A 26027-nucleotide genomic window follows, 5' to 3' on the forward strand; every position below is an offset into this window, starting at 1 on the left:
TTGAAAAGGCATTTTTTTTTTAAATAAAAACTCCACTGATATCACAAAGACAGACTGCACCCATGCACCTACGGAACACATTAACCACTGGGCTAGCGGAACATCTTAATCCCGTTGAAGCAAAGCATTTCATTTGCCTTTCCTGGCACATGGTGTGGGTTTTGGTGGCATTTTTGTTGCTTGTTTTTTCTGGGGGGGTTGCGGGGCGGGGACCGTTGAGCTCAGGAACAAAACCTGACAGGTAAATCCAAGTCTTGGGTTTAACACCGCTAATTGATGGGGACTTCAGCTGCCTCCTAAACCACTCCACAGCGAGGATGCCCAGAACTGCTCTTGCACAGCGCTCGCCACCCTGGAGGAATCACACGACTCCAGCTGACCACACCAGCTTCCCCACACATGGAAGCAAAAATGCGGATTCTAAAAACGACAAAAATCTTTTCATGGGAGTACAGGGCAAGAAGCACCTTTGGATTCCTAAAGAAATAAAGAACCAGAGCGCTCACAGCAGATAGAGTCCAGAAGACTTCCATCAAAACCTCTCTAAAATTCAGTCTGGGATTTAATCCTCTGACTGTGGACACTGAAACTTAAATTCATAAACCCTTCTCAAGAGTCTGGCTAGAGCCTAGGGAAACCCTGAGGGCAGATTAGCCTCCACTGCTCAGTGAGCAAAACCCGAATCTGCAATTAGTGACACACTATACTAGGGAGCAGCAGAGCCTTACGGACTGACACAGAAAACTGCACACCGCTCATCGTATCCTGTATCGCAAACAATTCCTTGCAAAGCTCATTTCCGAAAACACAATGCCGGGTGACAGGCAAGCAGGAAAAGGCTGGCAGGAGCGAGGGTGGCAGGGGCTTGCTGTGAAATTGTCCCAGCTTCAGCCTTAAAAGCTTACCACTAACCTAAAGCCAGCAAACATAATTCTTTACTGAAGTGACTCCGACTTCCAGAGAAGCAAAGTTCTCAGAGAAACTGGCCCGGCAACTCCCAGCTGCATATGAAAAAAACACTTACAGCCCTAAGGAATAACAGTCCAAACCAACTGGGATCCCCGCAGCTTCTCACACACAGAGACGACACGGGAATTTGCTTTTTAAGTATACAAACATACAAACCTAGATTACAAGAGTAACTTGATTCCCCAACACACACCCACACACCAAATGATGCCCTTGCAAATAATATTACTCCAAAAAAAACCCAAACTGTTTTGAGAAAGTTAACCAGAGAGACCAGTCCGCAACAGACACAGGACAGCAGAAGGATCTCTGTGCAAGAGAGGACCCCATTTCAAGGAGCGGATGCCTACGGGGGCACTCGTGCTCCTTCCTCACCTCCTGCAGCTGGGACAAGCAGCGGGGGTTCTGCCAGCAAGTTGGGCGTCTCAACTATCACCAGCCTCCCTTTCTCACGCCCCGCGCAAGCGCCTACACAGCACCAACGGTTTGCTGGGGTCTCCTGTCCCGCTCACCCTGAGGTGTACAAAAGGCTCCCTGCTCCTGGCTGATGCAAACCGGCTGAAGAGCGGCGGTCCCTGTGGCTCCCAGGGCTCAGACCCCGGGGAAAGGCATGCTTTTGATCCCTGGTCTCAGTGGAAGAGCAGAAAGAACCAAACCTACTGTTTTCCTCATTTCAGATATACATCACCCTCGGCCAAACAGCTTGGGATCATAGGTTTTGTTTATTTATTGGAAGGAGGAGGCACCCAGAGCGAACAGTTCTGAACTAGCACGTACCAGATGGAGAAATTCTGTACATTTTCATTTCCTTTCTACTTATAGCTTGGTCAAAAGAGGCCTCGTGTACAGGAAGCAATGGAAATTCCTCAGATTCCTCAAAGGGAAGGGCTGAGCCCATCTTAAGCCATTGCTCTCCAGAAAGGAAATCCAATAAAGCTTCACACTCGGGTTTGGTAACAGAACCGGGCTTGACTGATTCCAGCAGAGTTTCTGTGCTGCAAAAGAAATGCAGCTACCATGAACTCAACCAGTCACAAACAAACCCCTGAACTGATGCAAACTCCGTGCCGTAGCGCAGACCTTGCTTGGCTCGCCGTGGGGTGCTGTTTTCCAGAAACGCGAATACAAGGTCCCTGCTCTGCCTTCTGCCCTGGAGCCCACCTGGCTTTCCCCGGTTGAGGATCAGAGATGAACCATGTCCATGGTGATCTGCACAAGCCAGCAGCATGGCTGCAGTCTCACGGACTGGCACACCAATTCCTGACACGCGCACGTGTTACGGGGGTAAATCCACACGGATGCACATTTGATTCCCACTGCCTTCCCCTGGGGCAGAGAGGAGCGTGGGATGCTAAGGCAGCGGGTGCAATTATTGGGGAAAAGTTGGGGAGGAATGGGAAACAGGAAATGAAAGAAGAAAACAAACACTCCCTCCCAAATTCCCACACAGCTGTTGTCCCTGGCTAATGACTTGGGCTTCAGACCAATAAAGCCGCCTGACAGCACACACTCTGTGTTTAGTAATAAGCCAAACGTCAAGCACCAGATCACAACGCACCTTGGAGCGGCTGTGAAAAGCTCTAGGAGAGTCAACAAGAAGATTTATCCCAGGATCTCCCCTTTGGTAACTGGTTATACCTCAGCACGTGGGTCACCTTCATCTCAGCATGGACACAGCTACCCTTTTCAAGCCCGTCAATGGTACGTGGCCCTGACTTGCAGCAGAGCAAGGTGGCTGCAAAACACAGTTGAGTCTGCAGGGGAGGAAATGAGGCACTAACATATCGCCTGACCATCTCAAAACCTGCCCTCCTCTAAGAGCAAAAAGTTTCAGGAGGGATTTCTGAAGCGATTAAGAAACTCACTATTCAGCAGATTCACTCACATCTCCATGAGGCTCATAGTAGTGCCAGTAGGAAGAAAAGCATAACCTTCACTGAAGGCTGGACAGTTCACAGGTTTTAGGAAAACAAGGGCAGAGAAGAAAAAAAAAAAATTCAGCTTCCCAACCCCAAAATGAGATTCTCCCAACTTGAAAAAATGACACGTTAAACGGTTAACTGATGTTAACTGTTGCCAATCAGACATGCCCACAAGCCGTGATCTACTATACTACCGCCAACTCTCTCACCGCATCTTACAAAAACACGTCCCCTTCCACGATGCTGAGGACACAAAGAAACCAGGAAACAGTACCGATGCGCATGACAGGCTCTGCATTGCAGCAGCCTCTTGGCCGCGTACAGCAACAGACAGTTTCAAACACGGACAGCAAAATCGGTCCGAAGAGTCCAGCGAGGAACTGCTCTTCACACTGAGTGACAGGAGGAGTATTTAGAAAATCAAGCCTTTTGACACTTTTTAGTACTGGCTGACGCACAACAGGTAGGAAAGGCACACGCTTGTGAATGAGGGCCAGCAGCTTCTATCTACCATGGTAGGGAAGGGCACAAAGAAAACTGATACAACTTAAGCAACCGGGTGCAGGATAGATCCATGGACACGCGCTGCTTCTTCCTAAACTTTCCAGGTTGACCCGAAACGGGTCACATTCTGCCCTCAAAACACATCACCTTCAAGCACCTTGGTGACATTTTGCGGACTCTAGAAAACCTGTATGGCCCTGCTCCAGGATTGCAGACATTTTCAAAGTGTTAATGCAAGAATTGTCTTTCTCACCCACCTGAGCTTTTCTTGTGCTTCTCCTGTACGAATCCTAGGCCCCGAGGGAAAGATTGCATTGCACAAGGTCCTCCTCCCCAGCCAGACTTTACATCTCAGCTGCTCTAAGTGACCATGGCTATTCCCTCCCTGATCCTTGCAAACATCTGCAAGCCCAAACTCTCCAGTCCCTCTGGTTGTACAAGGCCTGAGTTACGCTTTCCTACCTGAACGGCTTGCTGTCTGGATCCGTGTCCTTGAACCCCATCTCTTCAAGTTTGCAGCGCCTGTACAGCTCGTAGTGTCGGGTGTGTGTCTGCTCTCTCAAATCCTCCATGTTCACTCGGATCAGCATCTCCCGCAGCTTCACAAAGTCACAGTGATTTTCGTTTTCAACTGCAAAAAAGACAGGGCATCCACAGAGGGAACATTAAACCCAGAAGCCAGGTCCCTCTTTTCCCTGCACCCGGGCCTGAGAGTTCTTCAGGCACACCAGCAGAACTCCAAGTCAGCCTGCCCCAAAACGCCTTGCTGAACTGGGGGCAAGACCATCCCACACCAACACAAGGGCACCAGTTCGAGGCCTTACGCTGAATTTGCAAGATCTCTGTGCTGCCCATCTGTCATAGAGCTCCTGTCTCTCCATGCATTTCTACAAGGTGGATGATCCATTTGCACACAGGATTTCACTTCCCACCCAAATCCGCTCTAAATCCGAGTCACCAACAGGGGCCCGGGTGCGCAACAAAGTCTCAGTTTGCAGCAGCGGTGAAAGGAAAAGTTAGGAGAACACCCTGCCAGCAATGCTGTACCCTTTTCATGCCAGCCAACCTTACTAAGGAGCCCTAAACCCCTGCTCCTGGCAACAAAGGGAGGCAGCACACAGAGTATAACATGGCTTCCCATAACAACTTCTAATCGGAGCTGGGTCTGGCATGCCACGGTCAGCCCCTGGCTGAACAAGCTGTTCAGCCTGCGAAGGGCCTGCGGCCAGACGGCTGCACGCTTCAGTGCGGGCAAACAGTTTGGGTACGCTTAAAGACAAGGAGTGGAAGTTCCCGCTTTAGGATGCAGCGGGAAGCAGCAGGCATCTCTTGCAAACAGACAACTCTCCAGCTGCTCCCCTTCAGACCGGCGCAGCTGTCCCTCCAAAGGGGCAGCTCGGACCTTCAAAGCCTCTCTGGTACCCAACTAAACACATTTTTGACTATCTGGTCCTAGTTTCCTGGGAACAGCAAGAACCCAGCAGGATACTTTGTCAAGTCCAAGACTTCCCAAACATATCAACTTCTTTCCCAATCGTGAGTTATTCCCAGTAATATCCTCTAGCGTACACAACTGAAGACAGTAAGTCTGAAGCTGCTTCAGGGTCAGCTTGTATTATTGATAAAAAACTCGGTGAGTTTTGCAGAATGGCCCAGCGAATGTTCCCCTGCAGCTTGCGGGGCCATTCTCCAACTGGATACAGAGCTGAAGCCACAAGCAGACCATTGCTGTCTGAACCCTGTACTTCTCTGCACTGGTTGGGAAAGCAAGAACCAGCCCTACCTTTGGCAGCTTCAGCACACCCCGGGTTGCAAACACAGCCCTACCCAAACTCTGCTCTCCAACAGAAAGGAACTTTTGGCTGACTTTATGGGAGATTGCTGCACATCCACAGTTTTCGATACCGAGACAACACATACCAAGTAGCCAGTGTTGAATTAGTTCTGTTCCCACTTCAAGTCGAGAGGGCGCAGCACCTCCCAACCTCCCCGAAAAATCCCCCAGCTATGTGTTTGCATTCAGGCTTACGTGCAAGGTCAAAACCAAATCATTCGGCTGTCCAAGCTCACGCTTTTTTGCTGGCAGGAAAGCATAAGGAACAGAGAATGGAAATTTAAGTTTTTGTTCTTCAAGCTGGTTATTTAATATCTCGTCGTAAGGTTACCCTGCTCTTTCCCAAAGCCAATGGCTCAGTTGACACTATCACCCTCCCGCCAAACCCCCTCCACGTCTAGATCTAGGTTGCAAAGCCCTGACTGGGGTTGGACTAGATGACCTTTAAAGGTCCCTTCCAAGCCAACACATTCTATGACTTTAAGGAGAAGTCTTAGAGCTGTGATCTTGCTTTCTCAAGACAGATTTTGATAAGGACCATCCAGAGATCAATGCACCTTTCATCAGAACGAGACAGGACGACGAGGTCTTACTTGTGCTTTCGGTAACATACCCTGCACAACACCCCAGGGGTACTGCCTCGCTTTTGCCATCTTATTGCCGATCTTCACTTCTTCAGTGCTGCCAACCACAGCAAAAGGAAGATGGACCTACAAAAGGAAACGGACAATAAGGTTAGGGATTTCCGTTGCTGCCTTGCCAGGGATTGTTTCTCAAGAAAGCTGTTTACTGTGGCAGCTGTCCTGGATTTAAGTTGCTTAAACGCCTTTGCAATTTATCTGGTGTTTTAAAAAGAGCAACAGGACGATCTGGATGAGAAACCTGCTCAGACTAAGAGTCCAAAAATCTGAAGTCCTACAAATACAAGAGATGTACATATTTTTCATGTAATTGCAAAGCATGACTATCTTAAGCACAGGAGTCTTACAAGCTGGAATTGAATTTGAACACTGAGGAAAAATAACTATCAAACAATAAAAGAAAAAAATAAAGCACCTCCTCCCAAGGAAGATAGGCTAAAAATTCAGGGGGTTTCTGCTGCTAGAAATAACTGCTAATGCTTCCTCTTAAAAAGGGCAAAGCTGTGAGCAAGGGGAAGAGCAGAATGGACCCAGCCCTGGGCTGACACGTCTGAGTCACCGAGCTCTGCTACGTCCCAGTCTCTCCACGGGTGTGGTGGCGACAATCTGGGATCTGCTCCCAGAAGCGTGGCTGCTTCCAGGAGGGAGCCGGCTGCTGCTGCCAGCCCACCCCTGCGGTGCTCTCTCCCTGCCTTAACAGCATCCAAAAGGGATGGGCGCAAGCTCTGGGAGCGGGTGCAGTGGCAGCCAAGCTGTGGTCACAGTCTGGGTGGGAGGGGAAGAAGCCAAGTGGCAGAGGAGACGCAATTAAGTGGCAAAGGAGTTTCCTAGCAGCTGGGCTGCACCAGAGGAAGGCAAACACACACTTCAGCCTGGTAGAGCCACGTCCCTTCTCTACGCCAGCTTCTCCCCGTTGAAAACAGAACAGAGACAGGGAAAAGAGGCAATACCAAGGCTTGAGAGGGTCTGATATCCAGCTGGATGTGACAATTGGCCATCTACAAGCAGTTGTGCAGGGAAACTCAAAAAAGCCTTCAACTTGCAAGGCAATGGCTTAATCTTGATGCCTTGGTTCCCTGTAAAACCACAGATAACTCCACCCGATCCTTGCGCTTGCTTTTGAGTGCACTTGCTTTGGGGTTGGCATGTCCTCTTGGGCGTTACGTGCCCTGCTGAAATCCCCAAGGGCCCTGTCAGCGCTACTATGATGCACATCACTGCCAGAAACCCTGAGCTCAGGTTCTTCCCCTTGTGCTCCAAGTCAGGCCCATGGGAAACAGTTGTTTCCCCTCTGTAAACCCCACTAAAACATTTGCTCTACCCCACCCCTGTCTGCCCTCAAATCCCACTCCTAACGCTAGAGGAAGGGGAAGGAGGTGAAAGCCAGAGCCCTTGCAGCTGATGGCCACTGGCCCTGTGGAGAGCTGGAACGTCATTGATGCCCCTGCTCTCACCGGAAAGCAAAAACAAAGCCAGAAGTGAATCACCCCCCACTAAGCAAACAAGTGGTCGTTTGGGACAGGAAACCCAAACCCCAGGCCTTTGCCATGACTGCATCGGGGCCCTGCCTCCCATCCTCTTCCTTTCCAGAGATGGGAACGCCACAACAGAGAAAGGATACGGAAAAAATGCTCAGAGGAGAATCATTTGCCACACAATGAATTATATCTGGCTAAGCAGCCCACACATGACAGGTATCTCCAGCTCCAAAAGCCTTCTGGCCAGCCTGGTATCTCTGCTTAGACTGTAGTTTTAAAGCCAAATGAAACAAGGCACAGTGTGCCCGACAGTCAAGGATGGGCCCATGCACACCAAGCCAAGCAAATCCCCCCAGAATAACATACACTCATCGTGGCATTTATCTCCGCCACCGTCTCTTCATCTGTCGGGAACTGGTAGATCTGGACGCCGTTGCTCACCAGCTCGCTCATGATTTTGCTCTTGAACTTGTGCAACTCATTTTTTGCAATGGTGTCAGCCTTGGCAATGATAGGGATGATGTTCACCTGCAAGACAAAGACAGCACCTCCACATACAAGGCATTGCGTCAGCGGGAGAGGATGGAAAGCAGCACGCATCCTGCAGCAACAGCCCTATAAGTGCCACCAGCCACCACTGCCCCAGCGGAAGACCTTCCCTGGGGCTGCTGCTGACAGCACCACTGCCTTAGACAGGATTTTCAGGCAGCAGCGATGATGGCCTTAAAAAGAAGTCAAATGCAATTTGGCAACGTGCTCTTTCCTGTCCTGTCGTATTCCCCTCCTCATCCAAACTGGCTGGACAGGAAATGCTGTCACAGATTATTATAAGCTGTTCTAAAAAAAAAAAATAATAATACAGGAAATTACTATCTATGCACTTCTCTGTGCTGGATTACTGCCAAGAGACCCACTCAGACAACAGCCTCTCCTGGGCACTTGGCTCAGCGTTGTTATCAGGGAGACCCGGGTGGGCAGCAGCGCTGCTGTTACCCCACTGGAGGTGGAAGCAGATGATCTGTATCCAGCCACACAACACAGAGGGAGGGGGCTGGCAGTAACACAGGCACACTTCCTCCACCTGCGTGCCCTCACATGCTCCCGTACACTGCTGTACTGCGGGACTGGGGTTGATTTCTCCCTGCACAGCTCTAAGACAATCACCCAAAAGAACCGCATGATAGGGTTAATACAGAAATTCAACACAAGCCACTGACTCTCTTCCCCAGGCAGGCCGTTTGCAGCTCTGGCAGCAGGATGGCAAACAGCAACACCATCTAGGAGGCGAGGGGAGGTGGCACAGTACCCTCAGTGTAGCACAGATGAGCACCACACAAGCATCTGCTTTGCTGGGAAAGGGCAAGAATGCATTAGGACAAGGAATCCTGCTTTCTTTTCCCTTTCTACTCCCCTCCAGAGCGACAATTTCTGCTTTTGATCTTGCACAATTTGCTTCTCCTTGCAACAGCAGACAGAAAAACGTAGTGAGGAATATGCTGATATTGACCTATATGAAGGGATTTTAACTACAGTACTTGAAAATCCTCTATGTTACATCTCTTAATTCTGTCCAGAGGATGGCCTGGAGTTATTAAATCCCCCTTTAAAAGATAGAACATGAAGGCCAATTAGCTCACTTTGGGCAAAACCTCCATAACCCTATTTTAAGTTGAATAGGGCAGGGATCCTTCTCCATCGCTGCATAAAAACCAATCGATAGGCCACTCTAGGAAATAAAGAACCATTGTCATCATTTATCTTCTCCAGAATCAGGATCCAATGCGCCAAAGGTGCAAGGTGGACTGATTTAAATTGCTTAATCATGAATTGCTTAATCACAGCAACGCAGAGAACGCTCAGTTTAAATACTCGGGTTTTACATGTGTACCTTGGTTATTGTCTCCAGAAGAAGAGAGACGAAATCTTCTTGCAAGTACTTAGTAAAAAACACCATGGTTTAAACCAAGCCTGGTTCCCATTCTTGCTAGTCATGAGAGCAACTGAAAAAGCACATGCTGAGTGCTTTTATTTAAAACGTATTCATCCAGATTCTTCTTGTTTATCAGATTACGGCCAGAACAACACTACATTTGCCATAGAAGATCAAATCGCTGTTTGTGTCTAGCTGCGTGCAGTCACAGCACGCGGACACAGCATTTTGATTTGTTTTTCATTGATCAGTAAGATGACCTAAAGTGTTTTAGGTGTACTTATCTCATACACACTTACCAAATCAGGATTTGTAGAAGAGCCTAACTAATCAGTTGGACAAAGCAAAATAGTGATGACAGCCATGTCCGAGTGCTAGAACCAGCAGAGTTCAACCTCTCATTTTTATTTATGCATTCAAGGAGGAAAACACGCTTTTCTCTCTTTTTTAACAGCCAACCAATCTTTCAGTTGTGAACAAACCTGTCGCTGAACTTGGCTGAGTTAACCCACAGGAAAGCAAAAAGAACAGCGGTCTCCTAATACATCCTCACAAATACAGTTTCCTGCTTTCAGAAGGCTAACTTTACGGCGTAGCTGCCGAGCAAGCGGCCAAGTTTCCTAGCCCGAGATGGGACTGGAAGAGGGTAGGAGCTCAAACTCCTAATAAATCTCTGCAGCATACGAATTACTGAACAATGACCCATTCTAGCAGCTAGCCCAAGGTAAGGTTTTCACACCGCATCTCTGCCGTTCCCCACTGCTAAAAAACAGACAGTATTTTTCTGAGCAGCTTGAACTAAATCTGTGGCAAGATCATGAAAGCACGAGTGGGGCCACGCGAGGGTCGTAACATGAGCAGCGAGTACCTTACTGTCAAGCTTCTTCATGGTGACCAAGTCTAGGGACTTCAGCGAGTGTCCGGTTGGTGCAATGAAATACAGACAGGCGTGAATTCTGGTGTCGTGGTAATTGAACAGGGACCGTTTGATCTTCAGCTCTTCTTGCAAGTAGGCTTCAAACTGCGCATCGATATATTCTACTATAGGCTTGTAGCTGAAGAGAGAAAACAGGGCAGAGAGAAAACCAGGGCGTTCACTGCTGGGACGCTCAGGAGGTTTCATGGGTGCTCCGCACAATACAGGGACAAGCACTGGGACCCTCCCCACCCAGCCTACAGTCCCTACTTAGCAAGTGTGTTTCCATAATGGACATAGTTAGCAGGATAAACTGTCAGAGACCCCGGACTTTCGGTGCAGAGAAACCACGCAAGGCTGGTACCCTGAAAAACAACGTATTTTACAGTCTCTCCAATTAAGTTTGAGCTGCTGCTCTGCCAACGTCACTGAGAATCATCCGGCACAAGGCAATTTAAACATGAAACCGCCACCTAGCCTGGCTTGTCTAAAAGCTTGTTTGTGATCTTAAAAGAGGGAAGAGAGATTCACTAAGGGATAAAAGGAACTTTTCAGGAATTGAAGTCTGTGAGCAAAGCTCAGGAGACAACTGCACTGTTTGGGTACTTTGTGGGGACCATTTTGTTAGAGGAAAAAATGCTGGTGCAGTGTAACATGCCCTGATGTGACTGATCATGCTTCTGGAAAGGGAACTTTTTGGTTTGTTCCTCGCTGTACCAAGGGCAGCCTCAGGCCCTCTGGCCCAAGGAAGCTCTCAAAAGGAGGGCACGGAGACCAAGGCACCGAGACAACACCGCCACTGCCTTCAGCGCTGGATTCACAGCAGCGTTAACGCCCTTCCTCAAAAGCCATTGTGAGGAAGAAATAGATCATCAGGAGTTTTCAGGTCCTCCAGAAACACTCTTCGACAGGCAGCCAGCAAGGCTCTGGGCTGACCCCTCTGCTCCAGATGCCAGCACAGCTGTTTGAGCAGTTGCTCGAAACCCTCAGTGAAGCAGAGGAGACTCTTGCTCGGTTTGCCAAGCGAGAGCTATAGCAAGAGACAGACAGTGCTGCGCGAGGGCTGCTGATAGCAGAGACCCATACGACAGTACGAAGCACTGCTTGCTAATTTGCCGGCACAGCGGGTGTCATGAATGTCACTATGTGGGTTCATAACACAACTGCTGCTCCAGTTTCTTTGCTTTTGCAAATTCTGACTCTGAACAGGAGACCCCAAAAACCTCAGAGGCATGTTGCAGAGAAAGCAGCAAGGCCTTACACTGGGAGAGCATATTAGAGAAAGCACCATAAAAAAGCAGAGCAAAAAAAGGATTTGGAGGACTCAACCAGGAGCACAGCGACAACGCCACCCACTGCGGCCATATGTGTCAGGACACAGCAGGACAAAAGCTGTCCCTAAGCCCTGCTGCCCGGTGACTGCCACTCTCTCCAACCACCCGAGAGGGAAGTTGGAGGGGGTTTAACCACCATCACTGCCGGCTCTTCTCGTCTGTCAAGTGAAGCAAATGCAAAGTGACCCGGCAGTAACAAGCTGCAGAGCATCCCCGCTCCGAGCACCTGCTCCTCCTCTGAGCTGCTTTTGTTCTCGCCCAAGAGCATATGGCAGTGTCTGACATGCAGAGCTCTCCCTCCCGCCAGCACACCCCCCTCACCCTTTTGGCCTCTGTAGCATCACTTAGGAGCAGGAGCTGCAATGCAGCAGCAACAGTTGCCTTTTGGCGTCAGGTCAAGAAACAAGGAAGCTTTACAGAAATAAAGCACTGTATAGTCTTTTTTTTTTTTTTAAAAAAAAAATCTAGAGTTTTCCTTAAGAAACAGGAAGCAGAATCTGCTCAGCTGCCATGCTAACGGGGATCTTGGCGGAAACTTTGATGTCAAGTTTGTGTTTTCAAAGAGCTTACGCTGCCTATCACCCTAGTCCCCAAATAGCTTTTAGTCAGGGCACATGCTGCCAGACGGCACATCCCTCACTTGGCAAGGTGCAGAGAAGAGGACCGCAAACAACCCTCCAGAGGGAGCCGGGATTACCGCAGCGAGGGAACGTATGGCTCCAAGATAAAGAAAATGCATTAATTTGAGTACTAGTATGACTAGTTTTAACACTACACCAAAAGTCCACATGGATGGACACAAGGGATCGAGTAGGCTGCCCAGAATATTTACTTCATGCATGCAACATTAACATTGTACCGAGGCGCCCACTTTCAAGTAAAACCCACTTTGACTTGAACATCGCTGGATGGTGTGAACAGGAACTATCATCCGAGTGCCAGCTCCCCAAAAGATGCAATGTAATGGCAATTTGCACTCATGCTTTCAAACATTTCCACTTTTCAAGTCAAGCGGGTACTTCAACTGAGCGACAAAGAGGGCAGAAACACAGTTTCAGTTCCGTAGCCCAGTTGATCTGTTTGTTCTTCACTGTTTCTTGTCACTTCTACCTGTCTCACGGGGCAAGTGATGCCAGCTGCCACACCGGGATCAGGAAACACCCCCAGGAACAGCGAGGGACCTACTCCCCATACAATGCCGAGCCCTTCTGATCTCAGAGCACATCAGCGCAAGGATTCCTTCTCCTGACAGAAATAAATTTACCTGTCATCTTTGTTAATTTGATCGCCAAATCCAACTGTGTCGACAATAGTCAGCTTCAGACGGACGTTACTCTCCTGGAGCTCGTAACTCCTGGCTTTCAATCTCACACCGGGCTCATTGTGCGTCGCAGGTTCACTTTCAAACTTGGTATTGAACAGAGTGTCCATCAACGTTGACTTGCCAATGCCAGTTTCGCCTGAGCAGACAAAGGCAATGTTAGTACCGTCCGATTGCTTTTCCTCACCTCCCTCGCAGGCGCATTTGCCAGGCTAAGGAGTTATTCCACTCGGGCAGCATCGCAATTAGGCGACGTGCACATGGCTAAGCAAAATAATCCCCACAGGAACAGATGTCTTTTGAGACAGTCCCCATCTTTGCCAATCCCCCAGGACTGAACCAGGGATTCTGTGGACATCGGGAGGCAACAGCAGCTCCGGCTTCTCCTGCTGGGCTCTGACTAGTTTCCTCCGCAGCTCACACCGCCTGGGTCTGCAGCACACCTTGCAGCCATACCCGATCAAAGCACCACACGCTGGGGATGCAAATCCACAACGAGCCCCTGCTATGCAAAAGCTGCTACCCTGACAGGCACCAAGATCATACAAATGCCTTCCAAGCTAGAAGTCCTCACCCGCAGGTGAAGAGCCAGGCTGCTGTGCTGGGAATGGCGAGAGAAATCCATGGGCTGGATTTTCAAGGGAGGTGTACCACAATCACAGGCAAGGACATTGAAAGGGGCATGACCAGAGATCTATGCACCACTGACCTCAGGGACTTTTCGTTATTTTGGGGAAAGAAAGGGGCTTATTTCACACACACGCATACAGAGGCATGCATTTTTTTTCCAGTAGTACTGCTATTGGTGCTTCCCATGGGAAATGGAGAAATTGTAGGGGATGCGCTGAGTCTTATGAGGTTCCCTGAAGAGAAGGTACTAAACTGGAAGGAAGAGGGGAAAAAATAAGAAAAAAAAAAAACCCAAACAACCCCAAAACCAAAACAAAAACCATGACAGTTTTACGAACTATTACTTAGACAACTGACAAGCGAGTCCCCCCCTTCTTGGAGAAGGGAAAGGACAACTCCTACGATGAACCAGCAAATACTTGCTGCTGCTAGAACCCTGTTACTGGACTTGCTACACTGGTGGTACAAGAGAGACAAATAATCATTCCTCTCTCATAAAAGCATTTCCTCCCAGGGGTCTTCAGCTGTTGCCCATGGTTTTTACATTGGTATGACCTGACTGGTGGCGCAGGCTCCCTCCTGCTCGATGGCACGAAGAGCCCCAACCTCCCCACTTCACAAGCAATATCTGTATTCGGGACAGCAAGAGGCCGTTCTTACTCAAAAAATACTTAATTATCTTTTTAATAGCGTAGGCTAAGTCCTAGTTCTGGTATGACTTTCTTTACAGAAGCTGTAAAATTCTCTCAACTCTAAATTTGATTCCCAAGGAGATATCTGATTCTCTACATGGTTTTATGCTTTTTTTTTTTTTTAATATTATTTTTCCAGCTCAGTTTGCATTTCTTTTGCAAGAGAATCACAAGAAACCCATCGTGAAACTTGGGCAATGAAAATTTGAGACAGGGATGCATAAAAAGTTTTTAAAAATCTAAAATGGCACACTGCTTAAATACCAACTTTTAAAACTTTTACAGGTTCACTAATCCCCAGTGCAATTAGTAACACGGATGACAGCATTAGCCTAAATCCCATTTTTAAGTCAGAAGTGTTTGCTTATAGCAGTTATACTCTCAAACTGCTACCAGTGGTGTGAGCAAGGGGTGGGCTGAGGTAACATCCTGAAGTTGATCCAACCAAGGAGATGCTGGGATTTGGGACAGACCTTCTGGACTGCAGCGGACAGGCTCTGGCATTTGCAGGTTGGGCTTGTAAGGGGTCTTATCCCAACCTCTTAAATCCCCCAAACTCTGAAGTAGAAGTGAGTAACAGAAAAGCAAAGCAAAATACCAGGTGGGAAAAGGGAGCCTGCATCCGGGATCGCCCTCAAGCATCTCTCTGGGCTGTAAACAACTCTCCTAGCATGAAAAATCTCTCTCTCAAAATATGCAAACCCCCTGCTTAGAAGACCTCAGAAAACCATATAGTATTTGTGTCCACAGCAACAAATACCACTAACTCAGCAACTACCTGATGCTCTGTGATACTCAACAGCTCATTTTGCTGGCTTTGACTTGGACTATTTTCCAGGCTAGGCTCAGGAAGATAAGCGATTAGGGTAAAATAATGGAGCAGAGAGATGCTTGTCACAGCAGTCCTATCCTGGGAAGCTGCGGGACACGAAGCAAGCTTTTAAAAAAGAACGAACAAATGAAAAGAAGGGGAAGACAGAAAGTACACGTGACATCATAGCTCAAAAACTAGGCCCACATAGAGCGCAACCCACATGAAAAGATCTGCCCTAAACTGATGGCACAGACTGTCAATCTCTGAAGCTCCATATTTCATTGAGCTCCTGATGGGAATGCAGCACTGCTGCACGCTGTGCTAGATGGGCTTTGCAGCACTTTATCCGTGCAGATCACAATTAAAAGACTCGCGTTACAATGCCGAAGTTAATCGTGTCCTTTCTCAAAACACAATTTCAAAAGTTTGGTTTGTTTGTGGTTTGTTGCTTTTTAAAGGGGGAGATTTCTACTGCTTGGGTAACTGCCGCGATTTGCGTGAAATTTTTATTTGGGGTGAAAAAATGGTTGATCAGCACATTTTACAAGAGAAAAGAGCTGGACCAAATTGCTATGTTAATGGAGACGTACAAAGTCACGTTAAGAAAGGCATACTTACTGCAAGAGAAAAAGGCAATTAATTTATGCCATTTTGATCAAAGAGCTGCCTGCTAATCGGGCTGTTCCCTGATGAATTTTAAATGGTTTCATGCTGCTAGGAGAGAGTCACATGAGGGCTGGTAGCTTGAGCGTGCAGGAGTACAACTATTCTCTTATCTCGTTCTTCGAGGTGCAAAGCTATCAAGAGGAGTCTCGCGTGTTCGCCACATTTCTTTTCAGACGGCTCATGCTGCACCGCAGACAGAAATTCTCAACTTGTTGTAGAAAAATCACAGTCAGAGGGTTGTGGGTTTTTTTCCAGCTCATTAGTGTAACTCATTAGAAGGGACAATACTCCCTTCTTGCGGGCTTAAATGAACAATGAATGGCAAGATGATGTTTATAGACTGCTCTGCCAAATTAAGAGTAAAACCCACCATTTTCATCAATTTACAGAACTACATTCTGGGGGTATCTCGGAAAGGTCCACCTACAGGTCAAAGCCGGTTTGGCACACAGCTCCCTAGGGCTGAGCAATGGATTTCCAACGGCAGAGTATCTATAGAGTGCCAAGACAGCAAGTATCGCTCTATAGCCAAGAGAAGGAGTTGCCTCCCCATATTTCACCCTCTGAACAATTTGGGAAAAGTACACAGTAACTCCGGCTATAAAACCAACTTGCAGCACCCAGATTAAATACAGCAGAGAACAGGTGACAGGCTTTGTTCTCAAGTACATCATTTGGAGACTAAAAATGGCATCATTTCCAACTGGAGAAACTAAGAATATAACGCGCCAGCCAGGCAAAGCCTGGAAGGGAAGGAATGCAATTTTTTGAGAAACAGCCTCCGCGCCCAACCCAGAGAAAAGCAGCTTTAAGTTAACATTCTTCTAAAAATACATTCAGTTCCCAAGTCAGCTCCGTTTCCTTATGGGCAGCCCTTAAGGAAAGTAGAACCGCAAGACCATCAAAAGCATCGATTTTTAACATCTAGGAATTCCCACGTTTTGACTTAGGGGATGGGGTAGAGGAAAGGAAAAGTGGGATTCTAGATCTTACCCTGGAGCAGCTCTGGGAAGAAACTGACACTTACCTGCCACTACAGTCCCCCGACTGCCTCAGATCTTACCCTTCACGGGAGGGAGGTGGTGCTAATTTGTGGATACGTGTGCTCCTTGGCATGAACTGACCGCCCAGCGGCACAGGATGACTTACCCACGCAGAGGATGTTGAAGCAGAAGCCCTGCGACGTTGACTTGTTGACCAGCTGATCAGGGAGGCTGTCGAAGCCCACATGGCCAGAGAGGGACAGGTTCCTAAGGTCATCATTCTGTAAGACCAAGAAGAAAGGTATTTAACAGGGTTGCAACACCCCCGTCGGGCAAAAAGGCTGTGCCCAGTCCTGTCAGAACCGTGTAACACCTCAAGACGTTTTGGGATGCAGAATCTCCGTTTGCCTCCCAAATGCGCTCTCCCTTTTACTTCTATCCAGCTCTCTGCTGTGGGGCTCAGGATTTAAAACGGTCCCAAACCCAAGGCATGCAAACACCACCCGCCTCTTTCTCCATGCCTGCGACTAATAAACCGTGATTCTGTACCAAACTGCAACACCCAAACATTGTTTCTGAGGCCTCAGCATCGCGTACACCAAGGGTTACCCAAAGATTATTTAGGTGGACACCTGGAAGAGAAACAGTGAAGCACAGTCATAGCTGCAAGCAGACCAATTCCTGTTTCATTCCCAAAGCAGCTGAATCTGCCTCCTCCGTGGCCACTGTACGGCCCTATGGCAGAAACCAGCCAACCTCCCCTTTCTAGACTCCCCCGGCAGCGTGGGAGCCTCCCCAAACCACCCAGTGAGGCCAGCTCTCCCAAACAGCACACAAAGGAGTGACACAGGTTGTGACGTAGTCCTGGTTGCAACTCCAAAAATCTTTTCCCGATAGAAGCCTGCGTAGACAAGCAGAGCACCAAGCTCGTGCTCTCCTTGGCTCAGTTTGCCAAAGGGAAGGAGCAGCTCTCTCAGGCTTGCTCTACCCTCCCAGCAATACAAGGGAAACACGACGCTTTTGGACTTCTGCTGCAACCCTTCGGCGTGACCACAGCAGGACACAGCTTAGATGGCAACACCACCTCTAAAGCCAGATAAATCTCTTTCCAGCTTTTATAGGCCCTGACCGGAAGGAAGAAAAAGCATGCGTGCTGCTCTGCGGGTGCCTTGGTTTACAAATAACCTCATCCAACATGAGGTGAGAAAGCAGGGCACTATTCCCAGCGTTTCCTGTGCGACCTACAAAGCCCGTCGTGCCGCCCCTTCGTGTCTTCAGCACAAAAAAAAGCCAGGCCAGGCACCCCTCCTGACCCGCTCTCCTCCTCCAGGCTGCCCGTGGGACCTGGGCTGGTAACACCAAACACCCCAAAGCCCTTTTCAGGCAGCGTAACAGGGCAGCGCAGACCTCACAGAGGGAGGCTTGAAACACCCCCAAGATTATATTTAGGGCTTTTCCGCAACAGCTGTAAAGTAATTCACACAGAGGTTTGGAGAAAGAAGCCAGCCCAGTTATTTCTTCCCTGGCAAACTGCAGTTATACCAACATCCTGAACACAGATTTTTTTAAAAAAAAAAAAAAAGTAAGAAAAACCTCCTCAGCAGCCCTAGAGCTGCTCTGCTCTTATTTCACACAATATTTTTCTCAAAAAGTTTGTTGTCTTTAACTTAAGACACTAACCTTTATCCAAACCCAAACATTTCCAGTAGAGTCACTCCACCTAGGCCACGCTACTGAGCTACATTACAGCCGTGGGCAGCCCCAGCCCGGTTTAAAGCTGCTGGAAGCACCAGCTTCTTTTTCACAAAATCAGCGGGCTTTGAACCAGACGTGGAAAAAGACACTCTTTGGTTGTTAAAATAAGAATCAAAAGCAGAGGAGGACTTCCTGCTCTCTGCGCAACTGCTGAGCATCCCCATTTCCCTCCTCAAAACATACAGACCAGACACTGATTGCAGGAAGAAATTAAGTTAAATCTAGGCCGAATGTTGATGAAAATACCACTCAGGCTTAAAAGAACCACAGAAATTCTCCGAGAAAGGCAACATCTTAAAGCAAAAAATGTCCAAGCCTGTGCTATTACCATATGGCACAAAGGGCTCCTTTTTGCCCTGCTGGCACAGGCAGCTTGACACCTGTACTAGGCACCTAAGCCTTCTCTTAACAGCTGAACCAGGCTTGGCTGAAGGCTTAACACCAGCACACCAGACTGTTCACCTCCATCCCACCATATACGGCACAGCTATTCAGCAGCACTGTACCACAGCAGCTTAAGGTGATTAAGAAATGCCACATCCTTCACTTGGGCTAGGCAGAAAAAAAAAAACACTCAAAAAAACCCCCAAAAAACCACACACCACAAAAAAACCCACAACACGAAAGAAACCATCACCCCATTTACCCGCAACAGTGACTTTCCTGGAAACGCCCCAAGCAACAGAAAGAGACCCTGGGATTTATGCACGATGTGAACGGGTTAAATTAAATATTCATAACATTAGTATTTATAAAACACCAGTGGGCTTGGGTTCATCATTAAGCGAAGGGAGCTCGGAGCAGATCCCAGAAAGCAATAGGTGCCCGTGACTCACAGGCTTCAGAGAAACTGGTGGGTGTTGAGCATCCCTCAGCACAGCACCAGTATCTCTTTCCCTGATATATTTTGGGAAAGGAAGTACCGCCTCATCACCAGTTACTCAGCAGGAACAGAAGTTAGGCTCATCTCTTGCATCTGTGTCAGTTATTTTTTGCTTCATACCTTCTTTGGTTTCGTTCCCTCCCCTTTCTATTTTTTTTCCACTGCAAGTGGCAAACATCAACAGTGGAAAAAACAAAAAACTCCCTCTACACTTCTCAGTGCCGAGTATTTTTCTCAAGCTGTGCTGCATAACAGGAGGCAGAAGTGCAGTCTGATATCTGCGCAAAACACCATAACGCTCGTGAAAAGCTCAGAGCCCCCAAAGCATGGGCAGAGATGAAACGCAAACCCAAGTCTCCACCTCCCTCAGTATTCCCCAGACGGCAGCGCATCTCGTTGAGTAGAGCGGGCACAGAAAATACATGCGTTTCCGCAGAAGTATCAGAGAGATGCATTTTGGACAAGGCAGGAGAGCCAAAGGGACTAGAGCTTCTAAATATCTCCCTCCACACACAAATGAAAGCATCATGGAACACAACAGCCAGTTCCAGCGCACGTAGATGGACTCGGAGAGCAGACGTTATTCTGGGGGAGATGCAGGCTGCGCCTCCCTGAGTAGAAAGATTAAAGGGAGGTGCACACACTGCATAACTTCTTACCATTGCAGCCAGGCCTCTGCTCTTGCTTTCACCCTCTTCAAGGGGATGCTTACCCCTGCTCGCTAACTGCAGGGATGCTGACACAAGGAGAAAAATCCTGACTCCTTTCTCTGCTCACCCAGGGCAGAGGTTTGGGCAGCAGGCTGGAAGCTGCAGGACTCCACCACCACCACCCGCCACCCCACCCCCACGGCTCTGCGGCCCCTTTAGCCACGGCACGGGTCAGCCAAGGATGCCAACCAGCAAAACCACAATGGACAATTTTACCAATTAGTCCGATTGCATTGGACTGGGCACTTCTGGCTTTGTTAGCTCAACAGTGCTACAGTCGTCAGCCCTGGGGAGGGGACAGGGACTGAAACGGCTGCAAGCTCCGGAGTAGCTCACGAGCAAAGGTTTTATCCACACGGAAAGGAAGCCTTTGCCAGAGAGCAACAAGCATGGTTGCTCAGCTTATAATTAGCAGAACAGACCAAGTGATTCACACGTTCAGTCTGGCAAAACAGAAGCGTTTTAAAAACAACGGGACACTAAGTCAGATGGCCACGCTGCTCCAGCTGTGAATCGCTGTGACAAGCTCCTGAGAGTCAGTGGGCTGGGTTTTGGTCTCAAGTGAGTCACCTCACTGTGAACTGGGCGCCTCCAGCTGAATAATGGTCAAAGGCTGACACAGGCAAAGGCTCCTGCCCCACAGAAAGAAGCCTGGAACTCCCCATACGCGTGTACACCCAACAAGCCAGGAAAGCAATGCTACGAGCATTGATTTATTCCTCCTGCCATGGGGCTCTTCTTCCAGAGGAAGGCAGCAGTGCTCCCCGGGCACCTCACCCCAAGTGGAAAGGCATGTCATCACCCTGCCTCACCCACTTCTTCCCAAGGGTACTCCTCATTTCCCCTTCAGATGACGAGCGGAGTTCAGCATGCCTTTGAGCTCAGCACAACCCTGCTCTTCCCCCACTACTGCACCTAAATACGCTCCTGGACTAAGACAACTCCCTCAGCTGTCACTCACAGTCCTAGGAGATGCCTTATTAACTCACAGACAAGTCACTGTATCTGGAAGCACTGACCTCTCACAAGCACACTGAAAGAACAACTGTTTGCCGAGCACCTCTCCTCGCTGGCAGCCTCGGCAGCGACGGACAAGATCAGCACGGGTAAAACTGCAGCTCCACAGACTTCTATAGAGATCAGCCAATTTACACCAGACACGCTGGACTTGGATGTCTGGATGTTCTCAGATGTCAGAGAACACAAGACACCCCAAGAGCAGTCTTTATTTTTAAACTCTTCCTTGAAACACAGACGTGTCTCCTCTACTGAACTCCATGTTACAGGGCAAACCCGCCGTCCCTCCCTCTTGATAGCACCCGCATGAGTGGGAAGCGATTCCGAGCCTCCAGAGCTATATACTGAACCCCTACAAAAACTATAGAGTAACAAACAAATGCTTGTTTATTGGGAAAGATGCTGATCGCTTTACTTTTCTCTGCAGAGTGACCTACAAGGCATCCCACGGTTGACATTTCTTGGGTCAACAATCTTTCAGATGCTGTTATCGCAGCTGCTGGTTTTAACTCTAGCAGAGTAAGGGAAAAGATAAGCAAAGCAGAGACAGGCCTCCAGAGGCACAGCTTCTACTACATACCATCACCATAAAGAGATTAATTTCCAGGACCCCACATCTTAGTGCTCTTAATTCTAAGAGGGAAAGAAAAAAAAGGAGAAAAAACAAGAAAAAAGAGGCTTGCAAAAACCAAGAAAGCCAAGAAAGGGTTTGCAATGGCAGAGCCCTGTCAAGTCTACTCCAGATCTGGTTTTCTTCATGCACAGCTTCTGGTGGCAAAGGTTTTATAGGTCAAGCAACGCTGTAACGGATGCTCTGTGACAAACAGTGGGTTTGCCTGGATGTAATTCAACGAAAGCTTTACAAAACAATTTGGCTGACGAGGCGCGTGCAAGGAGACAATCAGCTCATTCCTCCTAAGCCACGGCAGCTTGGCAGAGCTAGCAGAAATAAGGGAAAACTTATTTTTCCTCATTGGAGTCAGCAAGACTATGCCTGTGAGCGAATGGGGAGGTGGATATAAAGGTGGGTCCCACCATCATAAACGCATTGCTTCTCCAGAGGCAGCACAAAGCAGAGCCACGTCCTTACACTTCAGAAGGTGTCTGGAAGCTGATCCGAGATAAAGGAAAATTGCTCTTCTCCTGTGTAGAAAAAAAGAATATCACTCCCAAAAGGCTGAGGAGAGAGGGTCCAAAAGGACACTGCATTTATTGCCACTGCCTGCTCTCCTTGCTCAGAACTTAACCATGGCGACAGCTGCTCCCTCTAGCCAAGCTAGCTCCTGGCTGAGCCCCTTCTGCTTTCAGGCTGCCAGTAAAATATTCCCCTTCAGGCCCCGCTGGACCCCTGCTCCTAGCAGCTGGGGGTCAGTTTCACACGGCCTCCGAAGAGTTAAAGAAAACAAAAATGAGCCTCAAATTCAAGAAGGGGGGAAAAACGCTGGTATGCAAAATATTGAGCTCAACCACAAATATGAAGCAAGTGCTTAGTTATTTGAGGCCACACGACTTAGGAGGCACCTTTAAGAAATTCTGAAAGCTTTTATTGTTGTCAGCAGCCCAGGCCAGCTACATTTTTGCCCCATTACTAGGCGCACGTTCCTGTGTTTCTGAAGTCATCTTAGATGCTGCATCCAAAGCCAGGGACCTCAGAGATACTTTAGTCTGCTCAGACACAAGAGGTGGCTCAGGAAAGAGCCGTGAGCACAGAAGCAGAGAGTAGTTGGCAAGAGAAGGATCTATCGTACCCACTCCCCATGTTAAACCTGAGAGCCAGGGTCCCTGCCGGCAGGACACGAAGTATTCCCAGCACCTACACCAGAGCCAAGCTCACTGTTTAAAGTTCCTTGGAACAGCACCCACACCCCCAATCCCTTTCCTTACATGGACTTAAGCGATGGTTAAACCCTTAATTCTTGGACAAGGGACCTCAAGTATAATAGTGTGGGAGGAACACAAAAATAAAGAACAATTCCTTTCCCTTCCTTGCAGTCCTGCCACAAGAAAACAGCCCGTGGCAATCAATCAGTTAATCAAGAAAGGAAGGCCTTTGTTGTTGATTTAGGCTAGCATAACCATCAGTGTCACCAGCAGAGGAGGGGGAGTTCCTGTCTCCACGCTTCTGCTGCTGGATGGCTGCAGACTGGGCACGTCTCACTGTGAGCTACTGAAGTCTGGGAGGTCTGTCTTTCCCCCCCCCTTCTCTCTCAACAGGGAGAGCAGACTCCTTTGGAAGACATATTGTCATTCTGTAGATTGATGTGTCAAGCAAGCCGCAAAGATCCACCAGAAAGACAGGCAAGCTGGATGGCTAATGCCTCCCGCCTTACCACCAACACACGGAGCGACTCGCTGCTGCAGCTATTGCCCCCGAGGGTTGGACCTCAGTAAACCATCTTGTTCTTCCTGGACAAAAGCTGTCACCAGCTGTAGCTGCTTAGGGACACACAGCTTCCCACTAGAGTGTGCTTCATGCAGTGAGTCCCCCGCCCCAGCCGTCCAGCAATGCCTAGAACAATAGCAAGGAGCCAGGTCTCCCTACTCCCAGTAACAAAAAATACCATTAACAAAGTTCTATGCCACAGCTGGCTGCCTCGCTCAGGAACCACAAAGGTCACAGGCAACACAAAAAAGCTCTCCTTGAATGTATTGGTTTTTCCTTTTAATCCTGGAGAATCAGGAGAGCAGAAAAAGTTATTTTGCGGGAGGAAGGCTGGAAGCAATTTGGGCAACAAAGCACCAGAGAGCAGGAGATGGGGAAGGGGAGGCGTGGGTCTCGCGTTGCCCTTCCTCGCACAGAATATCGCTCTGCAGATGCATGAGATTTCATCTGGGGAATCACTAGCCAGAGGAGGCTGCCAGCAAGCCAAAGCAAGGGGTTCCCCTGAGGAGACACCCTCAGAGACTGGGTGATGCTGGACACGCTTCCAAGAGCACAGGCAGTAACATGCAGAAGCGATGGAGAAGAAAACACTCTCCAAGGCTGGCTCCCTGAACGAATCGCAGGACGACACCGTGGTGGGAAGCACAAGGCCTATCTCCCTGACACTTAGCACCAAATATCCTGGTTGCCAGCGGCTTGCAATTGCGAGTCACAGCCCCTGCCACGCAGCGAGGACCCGCTCCCTGCAGCCAACGGAGCCACTGCTGTTCCTGCGCTTCCAAAGCACACTGGCGGGGAGGCAAAGGGAATTGCTTACATTGGCAAGCTGCAGCTACTCAGCAGGAGGATGGAGAAAAAGGATACAGTCAGGCACATTCTTTGGGGAAGAGGGAAGTCAGCAAAATCTGACAATTCAGAAGTGGCTGCAGAGAGTGGGAATGAACATTTGTCTTCCAGGCAAAACGTTTGGCTAAAGGTCAGCGCAAGCTCAGAGCACTAACAGTTCCATTTATGCCAAAAACTAACATAAAAGACATTTTCCTCCATAGGTTTCCAAAAACCACGGACCTTCCTATTTGGAGTAAGAGTGACTAATGCCTCTAACAGCCCCTGATGTCACAAACTGCTAACCAGAAAAAAAAAAAAAAGCTGGACTTTGTGGATGATAAAGACCATATGTGCATTCCAGCAAGACTTGTAAACTCACTGAAGGAAGAAAAAAAAAAAAAAAGAGAGGAAGGAGGAAGGGAGGGGGTAAAAAAAAAAAAAAGACATAATATGACAAACAAGAATGAAGACCATCCAAAGGCAGAGCCCAATGAGAACCAGATGCTCTTCGCTTCTCTAGCCAGTCTCTCTCCCAACAGGGGGACGACGTGGAACTAGCTGCCTTTTTGACCGCTTGCATGAGGTTGAAGAAATAAAATGGGAGTTGTTACTCAGTGCCAGGCTCCCCAGGCTGAAATGCTCCACTCCTCCCATTTCAAAAAACAGCGCGCGATTTATTGTAATTTCCCCGCCTTTTGTCTTCTGTGGTGCCACATGCAGGGAAAGGCAAATAGATCCCTTTTAGTATCCCCAGCCGTCCTCTCTCAGCCAGGCACACCCAGCAAAGTTGGGGGATCCTTCACACCAGCCCCGAACAAGACGTTTTCAGTGGGGGACTGTAGCGCAGCAGACCTCCAGCTGCCGCTTGGCAGTGTGGCACGCAAGTCAGTCGGTGACAACAAGCCGGTTGACACCAGCAAGTATAGCAGACAGTAGAGTTTTTGTTGGACTTCAGAACGTGTAGCCTTAAGAATTTAAAACCAACTTGGATCAGTAGGGCAGAAGCTAACCGGGAGACGGCAGGAAGGCGTGTCGCTATATGGACGTTAGAAATACTTCTTTTTTTTCCCCTCCCCCTTAGCTCTTTTGCCCTTTTCCAGCCCTTCTGGCTGCGCTGTCCCACAGCACCACAGATACAGATGTAGTCCAGCAAGCCAGCAGAGAGGAAAAAGCCAACAACAGCCATTTCCTTCTGTATTCCACTGTCATGCACTTAAAATAGCCCTGAAACAGCTGCATCACAGGCCGTTAAATAAGTGGAATTATACTTTGCTAAAAGCCTTTGGCTGGAAGCACGGTGCAGTACGGGACTCAACACAGAACAAAGTGCGATATACGAACTCGGCGAGACTCCTAGTTACACTAAGGCAGAGGCCATCTGCAGGGAGCTCCCTGGGACACCGATCCTAGGCACAAGGCGGCAGAATTAACCCAAACCCAGAAACAGAACATCCGATCCCACTGCCAAGTTCTCCTCAAACCTTCCCCAGGCTTCCACCAAGTCCAGTCTAGTTAGGGGTGCGAACACAGCCAGAGCAAAATACAGAGATTTTTTAGAAAGGAAAGCAGCCCATAGGGCTTGCTTATAAAACCATAACAAGGCGGCACTGTTCCAATACCTGAATCAAATTAAGGGCCACTGCAAACAAAGAGCAGCAGCTTTCCTTGTGAAGTTGTGCAGGCACAGCTGAGCAAGGCTGGCTTGCACATCCTTAACCCCATGTTTTCTTTCCTGAAAAACCCTAGCCGCACATCAAGGGTACATTTTGTCAGCTCCCATTCAGCAAGCTCCGGGACTGAAAGGTGCCCCATATCGT

At 48.7% G+C, this 26027-nt stretch overlaps 1 protein-coding gene across 9 annotated transcripts in view; it reads right to left on the reverse strand.

Annotated features, from left to right (window-relative positions):
• SEPTIN11 (septin 11) overlaps positions 1-26027 on the reverse strand; it is a 71530-nt gene that overhangs the window by 23380 nt on the left and 22123 nt on the right. For all 9 annotated transcript variants that reach the window (XR_012587193.1, XR_012587194.1, XM_074588678.1 and 6 more), the window contains exons 2-7: positions 16801-16915; positions 12793-12988; positions 10147-10333; positions 7715-7876; positions 5843-5939; positions 3858-4026 (exon numbers count right to left, since the gene is read on the reverse strand). Coding sequence is in view for 7 of the 9 variants with exons in the window: in XM_074588678.1 (XP_074444779.1) it covers positions 3858-4026; positions 5843-5939; positions 7715-7876; positions 10147-10333; positions 12793-12988; positions 16801-16915 (926 nt within the window). In the remaining 2 variants the exon portion in view is untranslated. The remainder of the gene's footprint in view (positions 1-3857; positions 4027-5842; positions 5940-7714; positions 7877-10146; positions 10334-12792; positions 12989-16800; positions 16916-26027) is intronic.

This window comes from Larus michahellis, chromosome 5 (assembly GCF_964199755.1).
Source record: "Larus michahellis chromosome 5, bLarMic1.1, whole genome shotgun sequence".
Lineage (NCBI taxonomy): Eukaryota > Metazoa > Chordata > Aves > Charadriiformes > Laridae > Larus > Larus michahellis.